Consider the following 11,575-nt stretch of genomic DNA (forward strand, 5'->3'; position numbering starts at 1 on the left):
CGCTCTGGGCGCGCGGGGGAAGTCTCTATGGTCTGGGAGTTTGCGCGCGCATGCGCAGTCGACGGCGGGCGGCCAAGATGGCGGCGGGGATGGCGGCGACGCCGGGGTTTGAGCACATGGGGCTGGACCCCGCGGCTGCTGCGGGTGCGCTGGGGAGCCCGGGTGGGGGATGGTGGGGTGGTCACGGTGGGCTGAAGGCTTCTGGGGGTGGGATCGGCCCCGTGGGGGTTTGGAGGGGGGCTCACGGTGAGCGAGGGAGAGGCCTGGAGGGGCCCGGCCACCGAGGTCCCTTGGTGTGTGGGGAGGCCCTGAGGGGCAGAGGCTCTGGGGTCCCTCCGAGGGGAGGGGGCCAGGACATGGGCGTCCCTTCAGGGAAGGAGGGGAGGCCGTGAGGGACCGGGGGGCCTGGGTCTCTTTCTTGGAGAGCTCATGAGAGGCTGGATCACCGGGATCCCTCGTTAGGGAGGGGGGCCGGGACATGAGGGTCCCTCTGGGGAGGCCGTGAGGGGCTGGGACACCAGGATCCCTCGTTAGGGAGGGGGGCCGGGACATGGGGGTCCCTTTGGGGAGGCCATGAGGAGCTGGGACATCGGTGTCTCTCGGTGGAGAAGGGACTGGGATATAGGTGTCTCGTTCAGGGGGGAGGCGGCTCTGTGGGGCCGGGAATGTGGGGTCCCTCGATGGGGAGGGGGGCCGGGACACGGATGTCCCTTTGCTGGGGGGGGGAGATCATGAAGGGTTGGGATTGTGGGGTCCGTCGGTGGGGAGAGGGTGGCCCTGAAGGGCTGGGACACCGATGTCCCTTGGGGTGAGGGCGCTTCGCAGGCCTGGGGTCCCCCCGCTGCAGGGAGTGGGGGTGGTCGTGGGTACCCTCTCTGTGGCGGGGGGACACTGGGGAGCCCAGGCGACTGGGACCCCCGAGGTGACAGCCCCCCCGCAGGCGGTGGCGGAGCTGGGCTGGGCCACCCCCACCGCCATCCAGGCCGAGGCCATTCCCCTGGCGCTGGAGGGACGTGACATCTTGGTCCGGGCCAGGACCGGCTCCGGGAAGACGGGGGGCGTACGGGCTCCCCCTGCTCCAGCACCTCTTGCGCGCCAAGGAGGTGAGGGGGGCACCGGGGGGGGCGTCAGGTGGGGTGGGTGCTGGGGGATCTGAAGCAAGGGTGGGTGCTGTGGGGCAGAGATGAGCACTGCGGGGCATGGGTCAGGGGTGGGCTCTGTGGGGCACGGGGGCACCTTGAGTGTGGAGGGTATCTCTGGGGTGCCGGTGGGTGATGCTGTGGGTGCAGGAGGGCTTGGGGCATTGGGGTATGGGGTCAGGGGTGGGCTCTGTGGGGCACAGGGGCATCTCTGGGGTGCCGGTGGGTGACGCTGTGGGCGCAGGTAGGCTCGGGGTATGGGGGCAGGAGGGGACACTGTGGGGTATGGGATCGGGGGTGGGCTCTGTGGGGCACATGGGCACTGTGGGGCAGGGGGGCGTCTCTGGGGTGCCGTGGGCTCGGGGTTTTGGGGTACGGGGGGGACACTGTGGGATATGGGTCAGGGGTGGGCTGTGTGGGGTGCGGGGGCACCGTGGAGCACGAGGCATGGGTGGGCACAGGGGCCCCATGGGGGCAGGTGGGCACTGTGGGGCAGGATTTGGCACTATGGGGTAGGGGGGACACACTGTGGGGTATGGGTGAGGGGTGGGCTCTTTGGGGCGCAGGGGTGTCTCTGGGGTGCTGGTGGGTGATGCTGTGGGCACAGGCGGGCTCAGGGTATGGGGGCAGGAGGGGACACTATGGGGTATGGGGTCGGGGGGTGGGCTCTGTGGGGCGCGGGGGCATCTCTGGGGTGCAGGTGGGGTGACGCTGCGGGCGCAGGCGTCCCGGCGGAGGCGCAGGCGGTGCGGGCGCTGGTGCTGGTTCCCTCCAAGGAGTTGGGGCAACAAGTGGGGCGCAGCCTGCGGCAACTGGCCACCTTCTGCGCCCGGGACCTGCGGGTGGCCGACCTCTGCGCCCACCCCGACCCGGCCGCCCAGCGGTAAGCTCCCCCCTGTCCCCGTACCCCTGGAGGGGGTGTATGTGTGTGCCGTTCCCCCCCCGCCCCCTACTCCTCTTTATTCGGGGGGGGGGGTGACGTGGGGGTTGTCCCCAGGCCGGTGCTGATGGAGAAGCCGGACGTGGTGGTGGGGACGCCGGGGAGGGTGCTGGCCCAGCTGGGTGCCCGCAGCCTCAGCCTGCGCCAGTCGCTGGAGGTGCTGGTGCTGGATGAGGCCGATCTGCTGCTCTCCTTCGGCTTCGGGGAGGACATCAAGGCCCTGCTGTGGTGAGGGGGGCACCGGGGAGGCGGACGGGGACAGGGACTTGGGGGGCACTGTGGGGCTGGAGGACATGGGGGGCACAGGCGAGGGGTTGGGGAGGCTGGCAGAGGTGTGGAGCACTGCTGGGGCTGGGGGATGTGGGGCACAGCCAGGGGTTGGGGGACACTGAGGGTTTGGGGGGCACTGCCAGGGGTGTGGGGCACAGTGGGGCTGGGGGATGTGGGGCACAGCCAGAGGGACACTGAGGATTTGGGGGACACTGAGAATTTGGGGGGCAGTGCCAGGGGTGTGGGGCACTGCTGGGGCTGGGGGGACATGGGGGGCACAGCCAAGGGTTTGGGGAGCACAGCCAGGGACTTGGGGGACACTGAGGGTTTGGGGGGCACTGCCAGGGGTGTGGGGCACAGTGGGGCTGGGGGATGTGGGGCAAAGCCAGGGGGACACTGAGGATTTGGGGGACACAGCCAAGGGTTTGGGGGACACTGAGAATTTGGGGGGCAGTGCCAGGGGTGTGGGGCACTGGTGGGGCTGGGGGGACGTGGGGGGCACAGCCAAGGGTTTGGGGAGCACAGCCAGGGACTTGGGGGACACTGAGGGTTTGGGGGGCACTGCCAGGGGTGTGGGGCACAGTGGGGCTGGGGGACGTGGGGGGCACAGGCAAGGGGTTGGGGATACTGCCAGGGGTGTGGGGCACTGCTGGGGCTGGGTGATGTGGGGCACAGCCAGGGGTTGGGGGACGCTGAGGATTTGGGGGGCAGTGCCAGGGGTGTGGGGCACTGCTGGGGTTGGAGGACTTGGGGGGCACAGCCAAGGTTTCGGGGGGGCGGTGCCAGGGGTGTGGGGCAACGCTAGAGCTAAAGGACATGGGGGGCACCGTGAAGGCTTGGGGGGGGGCACTTGCAGAGCGGGGGCGGGGGGGGGGGGCAGCACCGTGAGGGTTTGGGGCGCATTGCTAGGGTTGGGGGGCACGGTGGGGCTGGAGAGGGGGGACCAGGGCATGGCCAGGGGGCTTTGGGGGGGGGGGGGGGGGGGGGGGGCGTGGGGCTGGCACTGATGCCCCCCTCCTGTGCCCCCCCCCAGCCACCTCCCCAGGATCTACCAGGCGCTGCTGGTCTCGGCCACCTTCAGCCCCGAGGTGGAGGCCCTGCGGGAGCTGGTGCTGCACAACCCGGTGAGGGGCACTTGGGGGGGCACGGGGGGGGGGGGGGGGGGGAGGGAGGGGGCAGGGGGTCCGAGGGACGTCTTGGGGGGTCGGAGGGACATTTGGGGGCATCCGAAGGACATCTGGGGAAGTTTGGGGGGGTCCGAGGGCACGTTTGGGGGGGTCCGAGGGGAAGTTTGAGGGTCAGGGGTTGCCTGGGGGGGTCCGAGGGGAAGTTTGGGGGTCAGAGGGGCTCCTGGGGGGGTCTGAGGGACGTCTTGGGGGGTCAGAGGGACATTTGGGGGGGTCCGAGGAACATCTGGAGACATTTGGGGGGGTCTGAGGGAGGTTTGGGGGGGTCCGAGGGGAAGTTTGAGGGTCAGGGGGGTGCCTGGGGGGGTCCGAGGGAGGTTTTGGGGGGTCCGAGGGGAAGTTTGGGGGTCAGGGGGGCTCCAGGGGGGGTCTGAGGGATGTCTTGGGGGGTCGGAGGGACATTTGGGGGCATCCGAAGGACATCTGGGGAAGTTTGGGGGGGTCCGAGGGAACGTTTGGGGGGGTCCGAGGGGAAGTTTGAGGGTCAGGGGTTGCCTGGGGGGGTCCGAGGGAGGTTTGGGGGGGTCCGAGGGGAAGTTTGGGGGTCAGGGGGGCACCTGGGGGGGTCTGAGGGACGTATTGGGGGGTCAGAGGAACATTTGGGGGGGTCCGAGGAACATCTGGAGACATTTGGGGGGGTCTGAGGGAGGTTTGGGGGGGTCTGAGGGGAAGTTTGAGGGTCAGGGGTTGCCTGGGGGGGTCTGAGGGGCATCTGGGGAGGTTTGGGGGGAGTCTGAGGGAGGTTTGGGGGGGTCCGAGGGGAAGTTTGGGGGTCAGGGGGGCGCCTGGGAGGGTCCAAGGGAGGTTTGGGGGGGTCCAAGGGACATTTGGGGGGGTCCGAGGGAGGTTTGGGGGGTCCTGAGAGACATTTGGGGGGTCTTAGGGACTTTGGGGTCTCCAAGGGACATTTGGGGCGGTCCGAGGGAGGTTTGGGGGGGTCCGAGGAACGTTTGGGGGGGTCCGAGGAAGGTTTGGGGGGGTCTGAGGGAGGTTTGGGGGGTCCAAGAGACGTTTGGGGGGGTCTGAGGGACTTTGGGGTGTCCGAGTGACATTTGGGGGGGTCCAAGGGACGTTTAGGGGGGGGCAAAATGTGTACAGAACTGGGGGGACACGGGGCCGGGGGGCGGGGGTGTCACAACACCCCCATCCCCTTGTCGTTCCCCCCCCCCCAACTCCAACCCCGCCATCCCGGGCGCAGGTAACGTTGTGCCCGCCGGAGCCTCAGCTTCCCAGTAGCTCCCAGTTAGACCAGTTTGTGGTGCGCTGCGGGACGGAAGAGGACAAGTTCCTGCTGCTCTACGCCCTGCTGAAGCTGCGGCTCCTGCGGGGCCGGGCCCTGCTCTTCGTGGCCACGCTTGCCCGCTGCTACCGCCTCAAACTCTTCCTGGACCAGTTCGGCATCCCAGCCTGCGCCCTCAACTCCCAGCTCCCCGCACGCTCCCGGTAACCCCCCCCCCCCAGGGGGATAAAGGGGGGGCCCCCTTGGGTTGGGGTACCCTCGGAGGGGGGTGAGGAGGGGGAAAGGGGGAATGAGGTGGCCACGGGTGGCTGCGAAGGGACAAGGGGTGCCCCGTGGGAACTAGGGGTGCTCCTTGGGGACAAGGGGTGCCCGAGGGGACAAGGGGTGCCCCTTAGGGACAAGGGGTGCTTCTTGGAGAAAAGGGGTGTCTGAAGGGATATGGGGGGGCCCCCTTGGGTGGGGGTGCACCCAGGGTGGGGGGGAGGAGGGGGAAAGGGGGAATGAGGTGGCCACGGGTGGGAACTAGGGGTGCTCCTTGGGGACAAGGGGTGCCCAAGGGGACAAGGGGTGCTCCTTGGGGACAGGGGGTGTCCGAAGGGATAAGGGGGGGCCCCCTTGGGTGGGGGTACCCCCAGGGTTGGGGGGGGGAAAGGGGGAATGAGGTGGCCACGGGTGGCTGTGAAGGGACAAGGGGTGCCCCGTGGGAACTAGGGGTGCTCCTTGGGGACAAGGGGTGTCCGAAGGGATAAGGGGGGGCCCCCTTGGGTGGGGGTACCCCCAGGGTTGGGGGGGAAAGGGGGAATGAGGTGGCCACAGGCGGCTGTGAAGGGACAAGGGGTGTCCCGTGGGAACTAGGGGTGCTCCTTGGGGACAAGGGGTGCCTGAGGGGACAAGGGGTGTCCAAAGGGACAAGGGGTGCTTCTTGGAGAAGAGGGGTGTCCAAAGGGATAAGGGGGGGCCCCCTTGGGTGGGGGTACCCCCAGGGTTGGGGGGGGGAAAGGGGGAATGAGGTGGCCACGGGCGGCTGTGAAGGGACAAGGGGTGCCCCGTGGGAACTAGGGGTGCTCCCTGGGGACAAGGGGTGCCTGAGGGGACAGGGGGTGCTTCTTGGGAACTAGGAGTGCTCCTTGGGGACAAGGGGTGTCCGAAGGGATAAGGGGGGGCCCCCTTGGGTGGGGGTGAGGAGGGGGAAAGGGGGAATGAGGTGGCCACGGGTGGCCGTGAAGGGACAAGGGGTGCCCCGTGGGAACTAGGGGTGCTCCTTGGGGACAAGGGGTGCCTGAGGGGACAAGGGGTGCTTCTTGGGAACTAGGGGTGCTCCTTGGGAACTAGGGATGCTCCTTGGGGACAAGGGGTGCCTCTTAGGGACAAGGGGTGCCCCACAGGGACAAGGGGTGCCCCCTGGGGATAAAGGGCGCTCCTTGGGGACAAGGGGTCCCTGAGAGTGTCCCAGATGAGTTAAGGGACAAGGGGTGCTCGAGGGGACAAGGGGTCCCTGAGGTTGCCCCTGGTGACATAAGGGGTGCCCGGGGAAATGCCCCATGGGGACAGTGACACTCGGGGGGGGGGGGTGTCTCAGGAGGGTGCAGGGCACCCGTGAAGGAAAGGTGGGGGTACCTGTGAACCTGGGGGGAGGGTGGGGGTCACACCAAAGAGGGGGGGGGCGCCGTGGCGGGGACGGTGACAGGTCCTTGTCCCCAGGTGCCACGTCATCACCCAGTTCAACCGGGGCATCTACGACTACATCGTGGCCACCGACGAGGAGGCACCGGCCGTGCCCGCGGGGCACCCCCCCGGCAAGAAGCGCAAGGGCACGGGCCAGAGGTGAGACCGACCCCTTGGCGTCCCTTGGGTGCCACCAGCGTCCCCTGGGTGCCACCGTGTCACCAGGGCCATGGCCCGCTGCGGTCAGGGAGGGCTCAGGCCAGGGGAGGTGGTCCAGAGCCATCGGGGTGCTTCTGCTCGGGGTGTCCCTGTCCCCAACAATGTCCTGTGCCCGCAGGGATGTCCCTGTCCCCAAGGGGATGTCCCTGTCCCCAGAGGAGGTCCCTGTGACTGCAGAGATGTCCCTGTCCCCAGGGGACGTCCTTGTTCCCAGAGGAGGTCCCTGTGCCTGCAGGGATGTCCCTGTCCCTGTGTGATGTCCTTGTGCCCACAGGGGTGTCCCTCCCTCCCCAGGGGTGTTCCCTGTCCCCAAGGGGATGTCCTTGTCCCCAGGGGTGGTCCCTGTCCCCGGGGGTGGTCCCTGTCCCCAAGGAGATGTCCTTGTCCCCAGGGGTGATCCCTGTCCCCAGAGGAGGTCCCTGTGACTGCAGGGATGTCCTTGTCCTTGTGCGATGTCCTTGTGCCCACAGGGGTGTCCCTCCCTCCCCAGGGATGTTCCCTGTCCCCAAGGGGATGTCCCTGTCCCCAGGGGATGTCCTTGTCCCCAGGGGCAGTCCTTGTGCCCAAAGGGAGGTCCCTGTCCCCAGGGGAGGTCCCTGTTCCCACAGGGATGTCCCTGTCGGGGTGTCCTTTTGCCCACAGGGATGTCCCTCCCTCCCCAGGGGATGTCCCTGTCCTTGTGGGGATGTCCCTGTCCCCAGGGATGATCCCTGTCCCCAGGGGTGGTTCCTGTGCCCGAAGGGATGTCCCTGTCCCCAGGGGAGGTCCCTGTTCCCACAGGGATGTCCCTATCCCCAGGGGATGTCCTTGTTCCCAGAGGAGGTCCCTGTGCCCGCAGGGATGTCCCTGTCCCTGTGTGATGTCCTTGTGCCCAAAGGGATGTCCCTCCCTCTCCAGGGGAGGTCCCTGTCCTCGTGGGGATGTCCCTGTCCCAGAGGATGTCCTTGTCCCCAGGGGCGGTCCCTTTGACTGTAGGGATGTCCCTGTCCCCAAGGGGATGTTCCTGTCCCCAGGGGATGTCCTTGTTCCCAGAGGAGGTCCCTGTGCCCGAAGGGAGGTGCCTGTTCCCAGAGGTGGTCCCCGTTCCCACAGGGATGTCCCTGTCCCTCTGTGATGTCCTTGTGCCCAAAGGGATGTCCCTCCCTCCCCAGGGGATGTCCTTGTCCCCAGGGGCGGTCCCTGTGCCCAAAGGGAGGTCCCTGTCTCCAGGGGAGGTCCCTGTTCCCATAGGGATGTCCCTGTCCCTGTGTGATGTCCTTGTGCCCACAGGGATGTCCCTCCGTCCCCAGGGGAGGTCCCTGTCCTCGTGGGGATGTCCCTGTCCCCAGGGGTGATCCCTGTCCCCAGGGGTGGTCCCTGTGCCCGAAGGGATGTCCCTGTCCCCAGGGGATGTCCCTGTCCCCAGGGATGATCCCTGTCCCCAGGGGTGGTTCCTGTGCCCGAAGGGATGTCCCTGTCCCCAGGGGAGGTCCCTGTTCCCACAGGGATGTCCCTATCCCCAGGGGATGTCCTTGTTCCCAGAGGAGGTCCCTGTGCCCACAGGGATGTCCCTGTCCCTGTGTGATGTCCTTGTGCCCACAGGGATGTCCCTCCCTCTCCAGGGGAGGTCCCTGTCCTCGTGGGGATGTCCCTGTCCCCAGGGATGATCCCTGTCCCCAGAGGAGGTCCCCATGACTGCAGAGATGTCCCTGTCCCCAGAGGATGTCCTTGTCCCCAGGGGTGGTCCCTGTGCCCGAAGGGAGGTCCCTGTCCCCAGGAGAGGTCCCTGTCCTTGTAGGGATGTCCCTATCCCCGTGGGGATGTCCCTGTCCCTGCGGGGTTGTCCCTGTGCCCGCAGGGATGTCCCTGTCCCCAGAGGATGTCCTTATCCCCAGGGGAGGTCCATGTCCCCATGGGGATGTCCCTGTGTCCACAGGATGTCCTTATCCCCAGGGGATGTCCCTGTGCCTACAAGGATGTCCCTGTCCCCAGTGTGTCCCCTGTTTCGTGGGGGTCTCCTTGCCCTGTCCCCGTGGCTCTGGGGTCACCGTGTCACCCCATAACCACCAGCCACCCCATAACCACGTGCCACATGTCCCCGTGCCCAGCGCGTCCTCGTACCCACGGGGATCCCTTTTCCCGGTGTCCTCACACCCGTGTGAGTGTCTGCGTCCCAGATGTCCCTTTGTCTGGCTGTCCCCGTGTCCTTGGGGGGGGGGGGGGTGTCCCTGAGTCACCCCAATGTCCCTTGTGTGTCCCCCCCCTGCCCTCAACCCCGCAGCAAGGGCAAGGACCCCGAGTACGGCGTGGCCCGGGGCATCGACTTCCAAAACGTGGCCGCCGTCATCAACTTCGACGTGCCCCCTACGGTCGACTCCTACATCCACCGCGTGGGCAGGTACTTTGGGGACACGGAGAGAGGGGACACGGGGTTGGGGGGGGACAACCACACCGTGGTCGCCCACCGGTGTTCCCCTCCGTGCCCCGTAGGACGGCTCGCGCCGACAATCCCGGCACGGCTCTCACCCTGGCGCTGCCCGAGGAGCAGATGGGGCTGGCCCTCATCGAGGACGCGCTGGCTGGAGGTGGGTGGTCACCGCGGGGAGGGGACACTGAGTGTCAAAGAGGGTGAGGGTGACCCCCCTACACACACACACACCCTCCCCTCCCCTCCCTCGGTGTCGTGTGTGTGTGTCCCCCCCCTGCAGAGAACGGCGAGTCCATGCTGAAGCCCTACAAGTTCTCCATGGAGGAGATCGAAGGGTTGCGCTACCGATGCCGGGTAGGTGACAGGGGGGTGGGTGACGCTGGGGTGGGGTGGGGGGACCAGGCAGTGGCTTGGGGGGGTGTGTGCCAGCCTCTGTGTGTCCCTGTGTGTGTGTGTGTCCCCCCCCTGCCTTTCCTCTAGGACGCCATGCGCTCCGTCACCAAGCAGGCGGTGAAGGAAGCCCGGCTGCGGGAGATCAAGGACGAGCTGCTCAATTCGGAGAAACTCAAGGTAATAAACATCCCCCCCCCCAAAAAAAAACCCCTGGGGGGGGGGGGGGGGTCGTCTCTGGGCACACCCCCCCCCTAAAAAAAAAAAAAACCCTTTGTCCCCAGGTTTATTTCGAGGACAACCCCCGTGACCTCCACGTCCTGCGGCACGACAAGCCCCTGCACCCGGCCACCGTCCAGCCCCACCTCCGCAACGTCCCCGAGTACCTGGGTATGTCACACGGGGAGGGGGGGACACACACACACACACACAGAGAGGGAAAAAGGGGACATCGGGGACATCCCTAAGGCCACCCACACTCTTTTTTTTTTTTTTCTCTGTCCCAGTGCCCCCCAGCCTCCGCGGAATTGCCAAACCCAACCTCAAGAAACGCAAGTGGCCACCACGGTCGCCCCACGGCGCCGCTGCCAGACCTCGGGGTGGCCCCAAGGTGAGCGCGGGGACGGGCAGGGAGTGTGTGTGTGTGTGTGTGTGTGTGTGTGTGTATGGGGGTGTCCCCATCGTCCCCCATCGTGCCAAGGAGTGTGTGTGTATGGGGGGGACACACACACACCCCCCCCCACACACACACACACTGATTTCCTTCCCCCCCCCCCCCCCCCCCTCTCCTCTTTAACTTTTTCCAGTCCCGTGGCACCGGGAATCCGCTGCAGAGCTTCAAATATTCCCGTCGCCGTTCCAAGCGTCCGGCGGCGCCGCCATCCTGAGCGGGCGCCCGCCTATGGGGGGAGGAGGAAGGAGGTGGGGAGGGGGCGAGGGGGGGGGGCAAGTCAAATAAAGGTGCCAAGGGACCGATGTTGGCGCCGTGGCTTTTGTCACACGTGGGGCTACGTGACGTGTGTGTGTGTGCGTGTGTGCGTGTGTGTTGGTGACGCAGGGATGGGAAGCGGGGGGGGGGGCAAAGGTGCCAGGGCGTTATCCTCGTCGTCCCCGTCCCCCCCCCCCTTATCGATGCCAAGGCTGTAACGAAGGGCCATAAAGTAGGGCAAGGAGAACGCGGGGGTGGCACCGCCAGCTCTGGGGGTTCCTGTGCCCCCCATCCCACCCCCGTGCCGCTATCGCCCCCCATGCCTGGGGTGGCACTCGCTTGCCACCGACCAGCTTGCCCACTGTCACCCAGCCCTTTGTCCCGTCGTCCCCCGTCCCCCCCCCCCGCCGTGGCGTGCCAGGCAGCCGTTACCCGCCCCGGGGCGGGGGGGGGGGTGCCCGTTATCGCCCGCCGTGGCATCTTATCGGGGGTACGGTGTCTTATCGAGGGGGGGGCGGACGACACACACACGACACACAGGCGGCCCTGGTCCAAGGTTGCCCGCCGGCCTTGAACCCTTCCCGGCACCGGGGTTTTCCCGCTGGCACCCTCCCCTCCCGCGGTGGGCACCGGGGCGGGGAGGGTAACGGTGTTACCCAGCTTCGGTTACCGAAGGGGGGGGCAACCGGTTTCTCTTCCCGCCCCCCCACCCCGGCTCCCGGTGGCCTGACACACACTGATGTCACCGCCGCGGCCCCCGGTGTCACCGGTGCCAGCCTGGCAGGGATGAGTTTCCCACGCCTGGCACGGCCCCCGCGCTTCCTTCTCCACCCAGGGCATCCAGGCACCCAAACTTCTCCTTTTTCCCCCCAAAAAACAAAGCTCTGCCAGGGATGTGGGGTGCCCCCTACCCCTGGGTAATGGGGGGGGCAAAGCGGGCGCCTCCCTGGCAGGGCTGAGTTTCCCACGCCTGGCACGGCCCCTCCGCTTCCTTCACCCTGTGAAACCCCTGGGGCATCCAGGCACCAAAACTCCTCCTTTTTCCCCAAAAAACTCCTTTTTACCCCCGAAACCAAGCTCTGCCGGAGAAATGGGGTGTCCCTGGGGCAGGATGGGGGGGCGTCAAGGCGGGCACCTCCCTGGCACAGCCCCTTCCCTTCTTCACCCTGCGAAACCCCTGGGGCGCCCAG

General features: G+C 67.4%; 1 protein-coding gene across 1 annotated transcript; it reads left to right on the plus strand.

The window, feature by feature from the left end:
• Positions 1-50: 50 nt before the first annotated feature.
• Positions 51-10,432, plus strand: DDX56 (DEAD-box helicase 56). Its single transcript, XM_074167729.1, has 14 exons — positions 51-140; positions 848-1,103; positions 1,863-2,022; positions 2,137-2,307; positions 3,383-3,473; positions 4,735-4,979; positions 6,478-6,600; positions 8,921-9,037; positions 9,130-9,224; positions 9,348-9,421; positions 9,548-9,637; positions 9,742-9,847; positions 9,964-10,067; positions 10,264-10,432. Exons 1-14 carry the CDS (start codon positions 51-53, stop codon positions 10,342-10,344), a joined length of 1,803 nt encoding a protein of 600 aa, XP_074023830.1. The 3' UTR covers positions 10,345-10,432.
• Positions 10,433-11,575: the final 1,143 nt, after the last annotated feature.

Source organism: Numenius arquata, unplaced genomic scaffold, assembly GCF_964106895.1.
Source record: "Numenius arquata unplaced genomic scaffold, bNumArq3.hap1.1 HAP1_SCAFFOLD_777, whole genome shotgun sequence".
NCBI classification, from domain to species: Eukaryota; Metazoa; Chordata; class Aves; order Charadriiformes; family Scolopacidae; genus Numenius; species Numenius arquata.